The 18,761-nt window shown below is 36.2% G+C and overlaps 3 protein-coding genes across 4 annotated transcripts; 2 read left to right on the forward strand and 1 right to left on the reverse strand.

The window, feature by feature from the left end:
* Positions 1-936: 936 nt before the first annotated feature.
* LOC121811189 (beta-glucosidase BoGH3B-like) lies at positions 937-4,091 on the forward strand. The gene is made up of 10 exons (XM_042211994.1): positions 937-956; positions 1,170-1,381; positions 1,459-1,663; positions 1,932-2,022; positions 2,105-2,250; positions 2,323-2,566; positions 2,634-2,738; positions 2,820-3,002; positions 3,082-3,286; positions 3,485-4,091. The coding sequence occupies exons 1-10, from the start codon at positions 952-954 to the stop codon at positions 3,967-3,969; spliced, it is 1,881 nt and encodes a 626-aa protein (XP_042067928.1). The 5' UTR covers positions 937-951; the 3' UTR covers positions 3,970-4,091.
* A 586-nt stretch (positions 4,092-4,677) lies between these two features.
* Positions 4,678-6,508, forward strand: LOC121810928 (putative pentatricopeptide repeat-containing protein At1g02420). Its single transcript, XM_042211667.1, has one exon. It carries the CDS (start codon positions 4,727-4,729, stop codon positions 6,221-6,223), a length of 1,497 nt encoding a protein of 498 aa, XP_042067601.1. The 5' UTR covers positions 4,678-4,726; the 3' UTR covers positions 6,224-6,508.
* Positions 6,509-9,428: 2,920 nt separating this feature from the next.
* Positions 9,429-16,578, reverse strand: LOC121811399 (serine/threonine-protein kinase TOUSLED-like). Of its 2 annotated transcripts, none has more exons than XM_042212251.1 (17): positions 16,357-16,578; positions 15,892-16,129; positions 14,472-14,528; positions 14,052-14,279; positions 13,901-13,945; positions 13,659-13,766; positions 13,477-13,521; positions 13,107-13,219; positions 12,651-12,717; positions 12,272-12,338; positions 11,581-11,678; positions 11,325-11,504; positions 10,971-11,181; positions 10,494-10,758; positions 10,259-10,313; positions 10,021-10,182; positions 9,429-9,881 (listed from the first exon to the last, which is right to left on the reverse strand). In XM_042212251.1, the coding sequence occupies exons 2-17, from the start codon at positions 16,120-16,122 to the stop codon at positions 9,786-9,788; spliced, it is 2,028 nt and encodes a 675-aa protein (XP_042068185.1). In that variant the 5' UTR covers positions 16,123-16,129; positions 16,357-16,578; the 3' UTR covers positions 9,429-9,785. The 2 variants fall into 2 exon arrangements, with proteins under 2 accessions (XP_042068185.1, XP_042068184.1); XM_042212250.1 differs by having other exon boundaries at positions 14,439-14,528.
* Between the last annotated feature and the right edge of the window lie 2,183 nt (positions 16,579-18,761).

An 18,761-nucleotide genomic window follows, 5' to 3' on the forward strand; every position in this document is an offset into this window, starting at 1 on the left:
TATAGGAGTATTTTTGTTGAAGTTTTCTAGTAAATTTTGATTGTTTTCAAATTAATAAACGAAAATTATATTAGTCTTACATTATATGCATATTTATTTCAGAATAAATCGTGTTATATGATCTATTTATGATTAAAGCTATTAAATATTGATTAAAACTAAGGCGTTGCCATACCTTATTGATTAAATATTAGACACTATCAAATATTGATTATAACTATTAATTTTTATAATTAAAAAATTTATTGATATTTAAAAATTGAAATTTAAACTTTAAATTTATAAAATTAAATCTAATATTGAAATAAAGAAATAAAGTGAAGGATGACAAATGGGAAGAAGAATGACAATTTTGAAATAATATCAGATTTAGTACATAACTGAAATAATATCATATTTTAAATGTTAAAAGTGTAAAAAGACTAAATTGCCTAAACCCCCCAAAAGGGTATTTTCGACCGAAAACAGTGAAAATGACCATTTTCGAGATAAACCCTTAGTTCAGGGATGTCTGACGATATTTTTAAAGTCCAGGAACTATGGACAAGATAAACTCATAGTCCAATGACCATTTTTGTAACTCACTCTTTAATAAATTACTATAAACTAGTAAGTATTATAATACTACTAGTTTATAGAAATTTATTAAAAAAACTGTGTGAACTATTGATTCATGAGTCTCTCGTCGATTAGAAAAATTAAGATGAGTAGTAATACAAGATAAGAGGATCAAATCATTATTAAATTTGATAATGTTTGTTAAAATAATTTTATTAAAAAAGATTAATACAATCATTAAATGGCAAATTAATTTAAACTTGATCATGCTGGTTGAACTGATTCTATTAAGAAAGCTAAATATAATCATTAGAATAGCAAAATTAATTGATTAATCGCCATAATAAAAGACACGTGTCGATCTCGTCGTAGGTCCCAGCAGCCAACATTGAAATGCGGTAAATGCATCAGACAATGCCAGAACACATTCTATTGAATCTTACTATGTTTCTGAAAAATTTCTAAAATAGATCCACTGTAAGCCCTGTTCTTGTAAGTGCAGCTCTTTGTAAGTCTAGTTGTCAGCAATCGAACAATTTCAGTTAATGCACTCAATGTGTTTGTTTATATGCCAATGTGAATTTTGATCCCTTCTTTGTTTCGTTACATAGGATGAGCAAAATGAGGGTGTTTTTGGTGTTTCTTTGTTTGTGGGCTGTTGTTGCAGAAGCAGAGATTCTCAAATACAAAGACCCCAAACAGCCTCTGAATGCAAGAATCAAAGACTTGATGAGAAGAATGACTCTTGAAGAGAAGATTGGACAAATGACACAAATTGAAAGCAAAGTAGCCTCCCCTGATGTGATGAAGAACTATTTCATAGGTGAAAGATCACTTCTTTTTCGTGCCATTTGATTCGTTTATAGCGAAATTGAAAAAGATTTGGGTTTTTTTGAGCAGGGAGTGTGTTGAGTGGCCCAGGGAGTGTTCCTGTGGCTAAGGCCTCTGCTTCAGATTGGGTGAATATGGTGAATGGTTTTCAAAAGGGGGCTGTTTCGACCCGGCTTGGGATACCGATGATTCATGGGATCGATGCTGTTCATGGCCACAGCAATGTGTATAAAGCCACCATTTTCCCTCACAATGTTGGCCTTGGTGTCACCAGGTATAGTCTTTAGTGTGTGTTTTTGGTTAGAAGTCTTGAATTTTGGAGTTTTATTGAATTTGATTTTTCAGTTTTGGAAAAAGCTAGTTTGCTTTGTCTAATTTCATCTGAAAATCATGATAATTTTGATCAAGATTGTGATTTATGTTAGGACTGTGATTGAGCTGTGAACTGTGTTGAGATACAAAGATGTTGAGTCGATTTTTGATTTCAGCCCCGTATGCTTCGATAATTCGAGATTTAGTTGTCATTGTCATCACTAAAATAGGGATCCACAACTGATAAAGAGGATTGGAGCTGCTACTGCACTAGAAGTTAGGGCCACGGGAATTCGATACACCTTCGCACCTTGCATAGCTGTAAGCCGAGTTTTTGGGCCCCTCTCCTTGCCCGGTCATCCGCTTCTTGTTTCCTGATGTGTGATCGTTTGTACCTTAATAGGTCTGCCGGGATCCAAGATGGGGACGTTGCTTCGAGAGCTACAGCGAGGATCACAAGATTGTTCAGTCCATGACTGAGATCATCCCCGGTTTACAAGGCGATCTCCCAGCTAACTCCAGGAAGGGCATTCCATTTGTTGCTGGAAAGTATGTTACATTTTCTGATCTTTGAGTAAACTTGCATTCGGCTTTAAAACTAGGGTTGTGCATCTTTTGAAGGACGAAAATTGCGGCTTGTGCAAAGCATTTTGTGGGAGATGGTGGCACGACGAGGGGAATAGACGAGAACAACACTGTCATTGACTCGAAGGGACTGTTTGGCATCCACATGCCGGCCTACTATGATTCCATCAGAAGAGGCGTTGCCACGGTGATGATCTCTTACTCGAGTTGGAATGGCATCAAGATGCATACGAACAAGTTTCTCATCACCGGCTTCCTCAAAAATCGCCTTAAATTTCGGGTAAATATCAACATTTGATCAACTTCTCAAGAATCATCAATGGTGATTGATTGATTGTTGATTGCAGGGCTTTGTTATATCAGATTGGGAGGGCATCGACAGGATCACGAGTCCACCCCACGCGAACTACACTTATTCTGTTCAAGCCGGTGTTCTTGCCGGAATCGACATGGTTAGTTTTACATCACCAAACAAGGAAACTAAGCTACAAAACACGGCCTACCTAACTTACACATCTCTTGATCTTTTGCAGGTTATGGTACCTAAGAATTACACAGAGTTTATCAACACTCTAACTTTGCTCGTGAAGAGCAACGTGATTCCCATGAGCAGGATCGATGATGCTGTCCGTAGAATACTAAGGGTGAAGTTCGTAATGGGCCTATTTGAGGATCCCCTAGCTGATCTCTCCCTAGCAAAACACCTCGGAAGCCAGGCTTGTCTTTCGTTGTCGTTTCTCTTCGTCTTCCCCATCTTTTTGTTGCATTTAGTGAAGCTTATTATTTTCATTACAGGAACATAGGGAGCTGGCAAGGGAAGCTGTTAGAAAATCACTTGTCCTGCTGAAGAATGGCAAGGACCCGAAAAAGCCATTTCTTCCCCTTCTGAAGAAATCACGAAAAATCCTAGTAGCCGGAACTCATGCTGATAACTTGGGATTCCAATGTGGAGGATGGACTATCGAGTGGCAGGGCTTTCGTGGCAACAACATCACAGCCGGTATGTTGTTAGAACAGCGGATACTGCCAAAAACCGCGAACAAGGCTCTCAGTCCGGTTACGGTTCCCTCCCCTAGGAACCGGAACCGGCAGTAACACTAATCACAAGCACAATGCAAAACTTATTGAGCTTTCAAAACACACACACACACACACACAAATATAAATGTTTGGTCTAACTATATAATGATCTTTGCAGGAACCACAATCCTGGCCGCCATTAAGAAGGCAGTAGACCCTTCCACACAGGTGGTGTTCTCCGAGAACCCCGGCTCGAGCTTCGTGAAGGGCGAGGAGTTCTCCCACGCCATCGTCGTAGTGGGAGAGCTGCCCTACGCTGACAAGGCAGGGGACAGCACGAACCTGACCATCGCGGAGCCTGGCCCGAGCACCATCAGGAGCGTGTGCGGATCGACGAAGTGTGTGGTGGTGGTGGTGTCCGGGCGCCCCGTCGTGATGGAGCCGTACGTGAGGCGGATAGACGCGCTGGTGGCGGCGTGGCTGCCCGGGACAGAAGGGGAAGGGGTGGCTGATGTGTTGTTTGGGGATTATGGATTCAGTGGGAAGCTTGCAAGGAGTTGGTTCAAATCTGTGGATCAGTTGCCTATGAATGTTGGAGATGAGCATTATGATCCTCTTTTTGCATTTGGATTTGGGCTCACTACTCAATCTAGGCATGTTTGAGAGATCAAAATGGCTCAGCCTGGAAACTATCTACTACTAGTCTACTACTACCTATATATATATTGGGGCTATGTGAGTATTTATTTTTGACACCATGCTATAAATCCAATAATTTAAAATAACAAAGGCTTCAAAAATAAAAATCATCTCTGCAAGTAAAAAGGATAAAAGAAGAAAATAAATAAGTACTACATAATTGTTTAAAAAAATAACCAAATTCTAATGTATAACCAAAAAACTAAATCAAATCAAATTGAAAATCATGCGTAACTTTATTATATTATTTTAGTTTATACGAGCTCATATATACTTTTGCGTGACCTAAAAAATGACCGTCTTAAAACTAAACCAAATTGAAAATAAAAAATAATGCGTGAATTTATTATAAATCCATAAAATTGGCTATTTTAATGTTATCTTTTAAATTCTTATTGGTATAAATTACTGAAATCGTACACCATTTTTAAGAGGCAGTTTAGTAAAAATAATATACTGCTAACAGAATCGAATTTAAAGAAAATTGATATGAGCATTATAATTCTACAATTTGTCAACATTATGATTGTTCTTTTAGCAATCCCTACTTTTAGATTAGACAATATTCACCATGTGTTAGTTGAAAAGATTTGGTTGTTTAAGAAACATTAATTTGTTTTTAAAAATGTTACACCTTAAAAATCACAAAATAACAGACAGTGAAGTCGCAAATTAAAAGCCGAAGCGAAGCCGCCTCTTTTCTCCACGATTCGAAGAAGCAATGAACAGTGCCGTGGCGCAGAGACTTCAACGCCTCTCTCTCTTGCGATCAACAACAAGGTACTTGTGTTCAATCCCTAACCCCCAAAACGACGACGTTGAGAAAATCTTTCGCATAATCTCCGAATCCCCAGACCCAAAATCTCTGAAACACTCCCTCAAAAATTCCCAAATCCCCCTCTCCAATGACCTAATCGACCGAGTTCTCAAAAGGGTCCGCTTCTCCCACTCCAGTCCGCTCTCCGCCCTGGAGCTCTACAAATTGACTTCGAGAATCAATGGATTTCTCCACACCGCTTATTCCTTTGATACCATGCTTTATATTCTCGGCAGAGCTCGGAAATTCGAGGAAATTTGGGAACTTTTGCTCGAAACCAAGCGAAAAAATCAATCTTTGATAACCCCAAGAACTGTGCAGGTTGTTTTAGCTAGGATTGCTAAGGTTTGCTCGGTTAGGCAGACGGTTGAGTCGTTTAAGAAGTTTAGGAAGCTTGTCTTCAAATTTGATGTGAGTTGTTACAATGCATTGTTTAGGACTTTGTCTCAGGAGAAGAGCATGAGTGATGCTAGGAATGTTTATCATTCATTGAAGCATGAATTTAGGCCTAATTTGTACACCTTTAACATCTTGTTGGCTGGTTGGAGATCTTGCGATGAGGCGGAGGCGTTCTTTGCTGAGATGAGGGGTATGGGAGTGGAGCCGGATTTGGTGTCGTATAACTGCCTTGTGGATGTGTTTTGTAAGGGGAGGGAGATGGGGAAGGCGTATGAGTTGATTGGGAGGATGAGGGATGAGGGGATTGATTTGGATGTGATCACGTACACGTCTTTGATCGGGGGGCTGGGGTTGGTTGGGCAGCCAGATAAGGCGAGGGATGTGTTGAAGGAGATGAGAGAGTATGGTTGCTACCCTGACGTTGCAGCTTATAACGCGGTGATAAGGAACTTCTGCATAGCGAAGAGGGTAGGGGACGCGTATGGTTTGATGGAGGAGATGGCGGGGGAGGGCTTGAGCCCCAATGCCACGACTTTTAATGTGGTGTTGAGGTCGCTGTATTGGGCGAATGACATGAGAGGCTCGTGGGGGTTGTATCTGAGGATGAAGGGGATGGGGTGCTTGCCTAGCACGCAGTCGTGTATGTTCTTGATCAGGTTGATGAGGAGGCAGGAGAATGTGGGGCTAGCACTTGAGCTGTGGGGTGACATGGTTGAGAAGGGGTTCGGGTCCTACATTTTGGTGTCGGACGTGTTGTTTGATTTGCTCTGTGACGCGGGAAAACTGGAGGAGGCGGAGAGGTGCTTCTTGCAGATGTTGGAGAAGGGGCAGAAGCCTAGCCAGGTTTCGTTTAGGAGGATCAAGGTGCTCATGGAGTTGGCTAAAAGGGATGATGCTCTTGCTAGTCTTTCGGAGAAGATGTCCGCGTTTGGACCTGTGATACAGAAGCGGAGGAGTGATGTGGACGAGCTAGATAGGCCCGTCTCTGGCACTATGATCTGAAAGGACGCGTTGTGGTTCATGAGACTCGACAAGGATTCAAGAAAAGGTCCAAGCTTTTCGAAATGTGGTGGTTCTTGTTTTGAACCGCCTTTGAGGGCAGTGATGGAGCGAGCGTTTAGGCTCGTGGGAGTGGCCGGGGACGGGTCGGAAGATGGCTAGTTTGGTTTGGTTGGAGAGGGGAATTTGGGAGTAAACATTGAAATTTTGTGAGACTGAAAATTTGATGTAATGAGTGATTGGAATGTAATTTCAAATTTCGAATACAATAAAATATTAAAGGCGAAATCCAACGCATCATCACAAAGCGTAGCAAAAAAGAAAGTAGAGTATTAATATGAAAGCAAGAAACCAATAATTGGATTTGATTCATACTTTAATTTTAACACTTCATAAAATATAAACGATTTAAAGAATAAACCATTAACATGAAAATACTGTTACTATTTATAATATTCATATATAACTTAATTTCTCATAGCATATTAGCTTTGTAAAAATTGTCAATCGGAATACTACATTTTCATCAAGGCCTAGTTTTCGGTTCACTAATCGAATAAGTGTAACATATTTTTTTTCTAGTATAAAATCAATAGTTTGACAGATCATCAATATAAGTGGGCTTGCTGCATTTATACATGGCCCAATAAATTGATACGAATCATAATATTAAAAGCCTGTGTTTTCTATTTTCAAATGTAGCCCATTATATATAGTTTTCTTTTTAAAAATTGTAGGATCAAAATTTCTCTTTGAATGTGGAAACGTGCTAAACTGACGTCATGAATGTAAACGTGTTAATTTACTAAAAGATCAATTAAGGACTAACTCAAACACTAAACAAAGTCCTATAAAAGATCAATTTGTATTTTAGTTTGAACATATCTCTTAGTCAAACATAAATTATTGAAATTAATTTTATAAACTTAATTAAATTGGACTAGACTAATTTAGAAACACGTCTATTTTAAAAAAATTCTCACCACAAGCAATTGCGTCCTTACAGGATATATTTGTCGAAGAATTCTATAGTCAAATGGACCCACATAAATTATTGAAATTATATTACTAAACTAAATTATTGGACTAAACTAAACAGAAACAATCCTAAACCCTAATCTTGATAGGAAACCCTAGCTTAGCCCATAAATCTAATAAATAGTCGAAATTTGGTGGAGAGAAAGAGAGCGGTGGTGTGCAAGTTTAATCATGGTAAACTTTCATATGAACTTTTCATGTATTGTTGTAAATTTGAATTTTAATTTGAACATATCTCTTCCATAGATTTGGTTGAAATTATTAATATTGTGTTAGTTAGTGTTGGTAAATCTTAGCTTATATATGTATTGTTTAATTTATTCTTTACAGAAAGACCAAATTCATCCATCCAAAAATGAAGCCTTATTTACCATTAGAAATCATCAAAGAAATCCTGTTGACACTCTCTATTGAAAATATTGCAATTTGCAAATGCATTTGTAAAGCATGGCTGAATCTCATTGAGAGTGGCGCTTTTGTCAAGTCTCATCTTTCTAAATCGACCCCTGCCCAAGTTCAATTCAAATAGGGTTAATGTTTTCAAATGTTTTTGCCAAGCATGGTTTAATCACCAAGTTTGATTTTCATCGAGATTCTACAATACAAGGTTCTGCCAATGGTTTGCTTCTTCTGAAAAGTGCATTTGCATCTGAGCATCTCTACGTAGGCAATCCCATCACCCGTGAATTTGTTAAGATTTGTGGGCGTGTTATTCATAAGGGAGATCGTTTTGGATTTGGAGTGAGCAAAATCAGCGGACGACCTAAAGTTGTCCATCATAGCCCCGAATCCGGATTTCATGTATACACTCTTGAAGCGGGATCTGTGTGGAGAAGCGTTGAAGGCGCTCCCTCCTTTTCTGACTCCTGCGACTATTCCATTTGTGGTGCATTTTTAAGTGGCAATCTTCATTGGCTAGTTAAAAGTGGGACCAAGATTCCTCATGTTTGTTGCTTTAATCTTGAAACATTTAGTAAATTTCTTGCGCCTTTCATGGAAAGCACATGTACAAGAGGGGTGAGGTCGTTTAGTTATGCTGCAAGTGGGGGGTGGTTGTATGGTTTGGTAGATTGCCTGTGTATTCATAATTATGATACATTAGATGGCGATGTGATGTGGTTTTCGAAGGAATATGAACAAGTCGAGAAATGTTGGACCACGGTCCAACTCGTCATGGAAGAAAAGCCTTGTTATGGACACAATGGCACGGTGGAAAAACCTTATTATGGAAAATATGCGATGCATGCTCGTTTTTTTCCTTATGTTTACGGAGAGAGTGCTTGTCAACCTATCAAAATTTACAGAAATGGTGGCATATAGATGCTATCACATGATAACCGCTTTTTTTACTATTCCAAGGAGAAGAGAAATGTTATAGAAATTAGTTTGTTTGGAAAAATGGATGATGATTGTTCTGGTTTTTCCTCCATTCTTTTCACTCCAAGTTTTCTTTCACTCAAAAGAAATTTGGGTATGAGAATGAAATGAGTTTCTATATTTCTTTTTTCTTAATTTACATTTGACTTGTTACTTTTTAATTACTTATGTTCATTATTTTTTACCATTTACCTATTATTGATCCATTTAAATTAACTACGAAATAAAGTGAAGGAGCAATTGTCCTTAACTGCTATGAAGTGGTTGAAGAACTAGATATATGTATTAAGAAATCACGATATGAAATCGTTGATACAAAGAGAAAGAATGAAGAGGTTCAAATTCAACTCTGATTTGGGTTGGGTTGATTAGCAGTAGTACAAGTTTAGGGTTAGTATTCTTAATTTCTTTTCAAATTTTTAATCACACTTTCATGAAAGACCATTTATTACCTCAATTGGTTTTTAGTAAATTAGTTTTCCTTTTACCATGTTATTTTCAAAATAAATAAAGTCGTTCATGTAAAAATATGTTGTGTTGAAATGGTTTAAAAATCAAGCCTTTTGCTTTATTGCATTCATTTTAATTGATGTTTGCCTTCAAAGTTGTGAATAGTATAAAAATCAGGGAAAAGGCTTGAGCATTTAAAAATCAATTACTATTCACAACTTTGAAAATAACATGGTAAAAGGAAAACTAATTTAGTAAAAACCAATTGAGATCATTTGCCCTATCTACAAATATGTCTAAGAAGATGTCTGTGTTTGGACCTGTGATACATAAGCGGAGTAGCTATGTCAATAATACATCTTTAATCTTCCATTTCTTCTTCTTTCATGATTTTCATTCATGCAAAAATATTGTGGTTCCATCACATATAATTAAGGTAAGAAATGGTCTTTCATGAAAGTGTGAAGGAACAACCTTTCAAGCAGCAGGGTGTACAACCCCACATAAGCACAAAGAAAGAAAGAAAGAAAGAAAGAAAGAAAGAAGAAACGGGAAAAAAAAAAACAAAAAATTGGAAGCAACACAGCCTTTTTTCCCAATGTACAAAGTTTCCAAGTTTTCATCTCCTCAAAAAGTGAATGACTTCTTCCCACAGACACACATTCTCTCATCCGCCGCATAGCTCCAAGCCGAGCAATCGTCATTTCTTCGTATAGATCACGTATGGATCTTGACCAATAGCTAAAACATCAGGTCGCTCAGCTTGATTGTATGTTAGGCAACGGCGAATAAAATCCTGCAGCAGTAATCGACGATGTTTCAAGTGACCAAGAATCAAGAACACATATTCTCGCGTTTGTGTTTCTTGTGCATTTTCATTAGAGCAATATAAAAAGAAGAGCAGAAGAAAGAGATTCGACACGTGCATGATTTACCTTTGCCTCATTAGATACAGATGGTCTTGAAGGGAACTCAACTTTACGGGCTTTGATAATTGTATCTTCACGAAGAATTCTCTCTTGACTTTGGTCGTGCCCAAAAGGCCGTCTGCCAAACAGCATTTGGTACAATAAGACGCCCAGAGACCAAACATCAACCTGTACAACAAACCCATTTGCATGATTGGTTTTATAAGAAAGTTACAAGAAGAAAACGTCGTCTCAAATTACTGACCTTCGAGGAAATGAGAGGTATCTTGTTTAGCTCAAAACATTCTGGAGGCAGATACCTGGAATTATCAGTGCGAGATATTTTTTCAGAAAAGGAAATTGTGCAAAAGAGAAAAAAAAACATGAAGAAATTACAGATAGAGAGTGAAGTAATCAAGATATTCGGCTACATCAATTGACTATGGCACCTGAAGCCGAAATGAACATGCTGAAATTGTATGCGTTTAATTCAGACTCACCAATATGTACCAGCACCCTGGGATGTAAGTTCCATGCCTTGGGATCCAACATTGTCCTCTACAATCTTGCTAAGACCGAAATCTGTGACTTTTGTAACGCCAAATTCATCAAATAGAACATTTCCAGGTTTCAAATCGTAATGAATAATCTTCTGTGATCTTTTATTCAGGTAAACAAGGCCCTGAAAGATCTGGACTACAATAATTCTAGCTTCTCTTTCTGGGAGTATAGGTGTTGCTTTAAGAACAGCATCGAGATCCTTGCCTGGAAAGGAGATAGAACACTAAAAGTTACCATCACTTTTAAGGTAAGTAGCTTGTACTTATATGAAGTGCCAATCATAATAAAGGTATTGAACGAGTAAGCATAATGTGCATATCCTTAGGCTAATAATGTCCTTTCTATAATCATCCCGTCTCCAGGAAAAGATGTTCAATTGATATCTGATGATATAGCTGGAATGTAATTGGTCATACCACTGCAATATTCCAAGACAGTGCAGAATGTGTTGTGATCAATCTCAAAGATGTCCCAAAGTCGAACTATGTGACGGTGGACCAAAGTTTTGTGAATATTATATTCCCTGATTGCATGCCGTATATAGCTTTGCTTCTTCTCTTCACTCCACTGAGCATTCAAACCATGTAGCTTACAGGCAACATATCTATGTTCCACCAAGTCAAAAGCCTGCAACACAATTTACCGAACAGTATAAGATCGTTATCTTCTTAAAGAGCGATATATAATTTCATAGTTTTACATTGTGAATTTGTATGTACTGGGAATTTAGAAGTTCGACAAGATATCAAGCATACAAAGATATCCCTGACCTTATAAACTTCACTAAATCCTCCTTTGCCCAAAAGGTTTAACAGAGCATAACGATGATTCAATATCTGAAAATTGTTGAAACGAGAGCCATCCTCATCCCTTATACGTTTCATTTCACGTATTAATCTTCCCTTTTCCAATTCATGACGGTCTCTTTCACGCAATACAGCTTCCTCCTCCTAAAGACAGTGTGGGTGCAAATTATGAAATTATTAAGAAAACAAAGGGAAGAACTAGAAAAGGAAACATGCTTACCCGTTTGATGCTTGCTAGGCGAGACTTAAAAATTTCATCCTGCATGAGAACATCTTCTTCCTGATTCACGCCATCTGCATCAGCTACCTCACCCTTGTCTGGACGAGACAACATAAAACAGTTTTCATTATGCTAGGCAAAAGAATCAAAGAAAACTTTGAGACAAAAAGACGAAAAACAAAATAAGAAAGCTGTTGTGCCGTATATATATATGATGCATAGGCATAGGTTAATAGTAGATTAATTACAAATAGTACTTGTTCACTTCCGGTGCTATAACATCCTTCTAGCAATAAAAGAACAAATGCAAAATTTGCTCCATGAAGGCATAAGTAGGGTTTAGGATGTTTATAGAGGATAAAACAGGAAAAAAGAATGTTTGAAGTTCCTTCCCTAAGACCAACAACACATTGTGGAAGCCGGGTGCTTCTCACCTTCGAAATACTACAATTTAGCAGACCAGACCACTAACAAGATTTTTTCTAACTGCCATCAAAATAGGAAAAAGTAGATCCTTCTTCCAACCTAAATTCAATATCATTACCATCTTTACCATATCAACTTTTGTTGTCTTTTGAAATCCTTTTAGCAGAGCATATCTATAAAGATCACCTCAGAATATTGCCAAATACTGAAAGTATACTGAGATAATCATAAGTAGAGCAGCACAAGATTTGATGAATATTTTTACCGGATGGTCGTTTCTTCAGAGATTTTCTCTGTCTTTCAATTCCCTCCTTCATTTCCAACAAACTCCTCTGCAATAAAAGCCCAATTAAACAAAGCAAAAATATTTACAGGATGGGTGAGAAAATTATTTTATGTAAGTGGAGCCAAAAATTCACTGGAAACACCGTTGGATGAATCAAACAATCCCTAAGAGGTGAGGCCACATTTGAGGACTTGCACATTAAACCATAAGAACTTTTGGACGTGATGAGCTCATATGACATCCAAGAATCATGCAGCATAAGACAGGAAGTGACATTTTATATTTTCAAGCTAGTAAAATTTACACAACTAAGAAACAGTACTGTTCAACAAATTAGTTAAAGCATGGAAGAGCATACAAGTTGGGCATTGATATCTTTCATGGCTTGTCCATCCTCCCACGCTTCAGATATGATCGTCCCAGCTCTATTAAGTTCATTGAAAAGGAAAAGAGTGGAAATAAATAATTAGATGATACAGATTACCAGTTACAGATGATAAACAAAAAGAAGAAACTCTAAGGGCACACAGCAGCATAGGAGTTTATTATCCAGCTTGTTAATGGGTGATTCATATGTTTTCGTTAATAAACAAATCAGAAAATAGTAGTAATTCGTTTTTTGACAATATTAAGTACAAATAAGAAAATCAAAATCAATCAAGAGCTTTTCCTGAATCTAGATAGATTTCTGTAGATCTCCATAATTCATTTCAGGCATTAAAATAATTAAGATTTTACAACTGAACGCAAATATCTCTAGTCTCTAGGTAGTCCATTATAACCCTCTAAAAACCCCAGATCTATTTCCAAATACCTGACCACTCCAATGTTGCCAAGTCTGAGGGAATCCTGGCGTACTCTCATCCTTGCCTCTTGTCTTTCAGCTTTTGATACAGACACCAATAAATCAGACATTACTTTCATTCTCTGCATAGAAAAAAACAAAAGAGAATAACTAAATGCCCAGAACATTGATCCAACATCTCTGAGGAGCTAAATCCACATGTCAGGCAAATCAGAATCACAATCAGGCCTTCCACGTTAATATGTTATTCAGTGAAATTCAATCTCTGACTTTACCCAATTCAAACATAAATGGAGACTGCCTTAGAGTTAAACAAGGCATAATATACAATAATTATGAGAATCACAAGCCAAATCTGTGCAGGTTAGAGAAGGCATACCTTTGGTTTCATCTGTTGTTCATAATCTCTGATATCCTTAAGCTCCTGTTCGAGTAAGGAAAACACATGGATGTAAAGAACATAAGATGGGATTCTACTTTCAAGGACAAAACTTCACTTAACGAGTATAACAATCATAATTTCGACTCAAGTACAAATAAAAAAGAGAAACCGCCAACAACCTTTTCAAGTCGTTCACATTTATTCCGGGAATCAGAAACCTCTTCACGTGATTTTTTCAGTTCTTCCTCCATTGCTGAAACCTTTGCGCGTAGTGAAGTTCCTTCATCCTGGAATTTTGAAACCAATGCTAAAAATAAATATCTAAGGAAGTTATGTTAGTGATACCAAGAACTCTTAGGTTCAAATAATGACATTGGTTTTACAATTTTGACAGCGTAAAGTTCTAAACACAATTTAAAACCTCTCTTGAGGAGTCATGCCCGAGCTGTTCTTTAACGAGACCATCCTGCATACCGAAAACCAACAAAGATATTAATATAATTAGACAATAACAGTAATGAAATCATATTACTGTCATGTGATGACAGAAGCAACTAACATAATAGACACACCTTACAAGGGGAGTTCTCGACCTGTCCATTTGCCGGAGAAATACTCTGATTTCTTGCCTGATCACTAACACGAGAACCCCGCCCCCTACCAGAAGAAGTATTAGCCCGACCACGGCTTTGTTTTCTTTTACTTACATCACCACCTAGCTTGTTGTTGTCAACTGGCTCTGTGTTCTTGTGCCGAGCATCAGCTGCTGCCGTTTGTGTACTTCCAGAAAAATTACTGTCCTAAAAGAGACAAACAAACAATAAAAATAGTGTTATTAGGAAGTTTCAAACAACTTATAAATCAGGGAACAAAAAAGGGAATATGGAGTTAGGAATATAAGGAACGAAATACTTAAGCAAATCATGTTGCATCAACTAGAACAATAAATTGTATGTCACCTCAGCTTGTTCAACAGAAATAGGGCTACATACTTCATCAACCTTCCGCCGCTTTTGAGTATTTGCTTGTATGAGATAGGCTCCTCCGCTCTGCCACATGATACGCACAGGTCAAACTGAGAAAGAAAAGATTAAATGCATACATGACAAAATCAAGATGTAGATAGTAGAGGTAGCAAACCACAGGGCAGCGATTCTAGGGTAAACCAAAAAGCAAAAAAAACAAGAGAAAATTCTAAAACTAATAAGAATCTGCAATGATTTTAAGAAGAAGCACGTTCGTCAAACGGGATTAGTAGTCGCATCTAACCAGCTTTCATTTCGGCCCAATTTAAAATCCATGAAGAGTCGAGCATGTCAAAACAGGAATGTTAGGTTAAGTTTTCACAAAAGGGTAAAAATTCCCTAGCTGTCAATCCTATATTTATTGTGCATAGAGGAGGAAATTCGAGATAAATGCCGGCTTCTTGATCAATTCTAAACGTTGTTCAAGGAAGATGTAACAACATTTGGTTGAGTATTCCACTAGCTAGAGTAGGATGTGAAGAAAGATGAAGCGATGTAAATTATACACCGTGCGCGGTATTATAAGCTTCCTAATATCATGACTTGAATTATACTTTTGGTTTGCAGTGCCCCATTAGGTAGCGTGGTGCATAGTATGTCAAGATATGGATACTTCATGTTATTGCAACTCATGTTTCTCCTTGGAATGGTTTTTAACTTTCTATATGCATATATCAATTGGTAATCTATGGATAAATGTGTTTTGCAAAAGTACAAGTTCCTAATCAATTAACTTTTGGTGTTTTTGGAGTAAATACCACACAAAGGTTCCTAATCAACAAACTTTTGGTGTTTTTGGAGTAAATACCACACAAAGGTTCAGAAAGCGCGTCGCAGATATGACATGTGTTTGCTATTATTTCAGTATATGGTTTGAAGTATCTAACAGATATAGGCATGTGTATGCCATATCCACTGCAGTTTTGGGTTGAGCAGGTTCAAATGATTAGCATTATATAATCGCTGTCCCCATGGTAGTTAATGGTTTTGAACATTGAAACAACTAGCTTCAAAGTGCCAGTTTATCTACAATTTACTTTGTCTTTGCGGACTATAAGTATGCTATGAAAATGTCTATGGATGTGTAATTTGTATTAAGTATCAATCCAAATATTTGGATTATACAGCTATAGAAGCACTTCAAGCACATACAGCAAAATCATATCCTCAGCAGTCAGCATCACACCATATTTCCTGATCTTGCCATTATTAACAATACAAAAAACAATACACATCGAATCAGCAATCCACGCACATTGAGCATCAATAGTCGCACATTCTTAACATAAACATGCAAGAACAAAAAACTTGGTGAAATTTAGATTTTCTCTGCAACACAGTATGTATCTATTTGCATAATTCATAGCAGTAGAATCCAAATACTCACATCATCATCAGAATCATCGCTATCAACTAAAGACTCCTGCAAACCATCGGCAGCACCTCCAAATTTGGCAGGCACAGTCCACGAATTCAGCTGCGTCTGGACATGTTGTGGCTGTGAGGAAGCTGCAGATGATGCCTTGCCCACCAATCTCGCTTCAAGCTTCGCGATCTTAGAGGACTGACCCGATTGGTTCGAGGAATTGGATAAATGCAAGATCAATTCGTCCGACATTGCTCGTCTATAGAAAAATCCAAGTAAATTCTCAATCAATTGTAGTCAATTGAAGTGAGATTAACCTCACTGAAGCTGCTAAGTGACAGAAAGCAGCCAAATTTGGGAAAATAAAATTACAAAAAAACGAAACAAATTAAAAAAAATGAGATGATGAGTTTTGGATGCTTGGGTGAATCATCCGGTTTCTGCAAATGCGATTTGAAGATTAATTCATGATACATTAACTCTTACATCAAATTAGGCCTCTCTGTGTATGCTCATGAACGGGTGAGTCCGGGAGAACGGCGGCGAGGATACAGATGAAGAGATTCCATAAAAGGAGAGGATTAGGGCTTCCGAATTTGCTGAAAATCTGCAGAGTTGAGCTGGAAGATTGAGTGAATTCGTAGAAACCAAAAAAATGGTGGGCGAAAGGCAATAGAAACGGGAGATTTTTGAAATTTGTGAAATGGTATTTTGTGTGACAAATAAAATGATGAAAGAAAGAGAAATGGTTTGTTGAGGCTGCGCTGTAACTAGGGGTGGGTAGGTACGGTATACCTTACCGAAACCACCATACCGTATACCTTACCGTAAATACGGTATGCGAAAAAATCATACCTTTACCTTACCAAAGTTTTCGGTATACCGAACTTCGGTATACCTTATTTTCAGTATGACGAATTTTCATACTGATACCGTACCTCATTTTCGGTATACCTGACTTTCAACATCAATTAAAATAGAAAATTAGAGTTTTTAGAATATTATTTATATTTTATAATTTTAAAAATAAATTAAATATAATTTATTCATAATTATATTTATATTTCACAATAGATTTTATAATTTTAAAATATATAAAATATATTTTATATATAATTGCGTTTATATTTTTGTGGTATATACCTTAGTTTATGGTATATACCTTAATTTACGGTATATACCGAATTTCGATATGCAGCGGTATACCGCGGTATTTGAAAATCCATACCGTTACCTTACCGAAATTTTTCGGTAAGGTATCATACCGTACCGAAAGTCACGGTATACCAAAAATTCGGTATTTTTGATATTTTTTCGGTATGATAAGGTCGGTATTTCGGTATTTCGGTATTTTTCCCCAGCCCTAGCTGTAACATGATGAATCTTAATTGGGGTAATAGAGATTTTATAAAAGCTTAATTTGCCGGAAATAATTTGGTTAAATTTTACCCACAATTGTCAAGAGGAGTTAGATACACATAAAATTAAGATTGTTTATAATTATCTCACAATATAATTTTATGTTGGAATCGTATGATAATCAAAAAATTATAGTAATAGTGAATTAATTGTCGTCTATTCATCAAAGAAATAATATTTGGTTCAAAATATATGTAAACGGCCAATTTTTTATATTGTGAATGAATCTAAATTTTATTATTTTTATGGCTACTTTTTAAATTTGTTGGAAAAAACTGAATTTGAGTAAATGTCGTCAACTTGACTAATTTTTTAACTAGTACTAATATGTTTTTTGAATTGAAATTTGTTCAAGGTTTGAATCTCTTTTCATTAAATTCTTCTTCATCCACACAATTGCGCTTTTTTCGTTCTCATTAATATACATATTTGAATATTACAGTTAGTTTCATTAATTCCCTTTTTTCCTTATTTATTTTCGTTTACTTTTTTATGAAAAATGTTTTGGAGACATAATGTCTAAGACATAATGAGGTTAAAATAGTGATTTTAGATTGTTTTAGATTTTTATTTAAATTTATGTTTTGTATATATACCATATTACCCTTATGCATATAAAACATTTATTTGTATTTAAGAATTACTTGCTTAGGAAAAATTGTGGGTATATTTATGGATGGCTTGATTTAAGCAAATATATACTCAAATCTTCTCACCAATCTCTCATCCCTACCAAAACGTTCCAAATTCCATCCCAATTGCAGATTTGCAGTAGATATTTCTTCAAACAAAAGTATTGACTTTAATTCTATTTTTTGTTAAGGAACTGTACATAAATTTCCAAATTTTAATTACTCCAATAATGCTAAATTTTGAATTATTCTTTCTAACTTCAATCACGTAATATTAGTTTATTTAAATTTAATTTAATATAATGAATTAACCTTTATTTAAATAATACTTTATGCAATATTTTTTAAATTCTAAACTTATAGGTACTTAATAGATTTAATACTCGATCTTAATTTTATTTTTACAAAACATTATTGAATCTGGAATTTATATTTATAAAAGTAACAAATCAATTTAATTGCATGAGTTCTTAGAGCATCAAAATTAAGATTTGAAATTTATACATCTTTTATTTTATTAATGGACAAAATGTTAGGGAACAATGATTTGAATTTGTATACTGAAATTAAATTCTTGCATGGTGTCAAGATAATATTTTTTTAACTATTAGAAAATTAATAGTCATGTTTAACAATAAAGAAATTTCTTTTTTTTATTCACAACTCTTACTTTCATTGGATGTGAATGACTATTACTATTTCGCTTGCATAATAACACTAAGAAAATAAGAATATATATATATATATATATATATATATATATATATATATATATATGGGTGCGTTAGAATGATAACTATATTTATGGTGATAACCTAATAACCTATCATTTTATGGGTC

The sequence above is a fragment of the Salvia splendens genome, chromosome 7 (assembly GCF_004379255.2).
Source record: "Salvia splendens isolate huo1 chromosome 7, SspV2, whole genome shotgun sequence".
NCBI classification, from domain to species: Eukaryota; Viridiplantae; Streptophyta; class Magnoliopsida; order Lamiales; family Lamiaceae; genus Salvia; species Salvia splendens.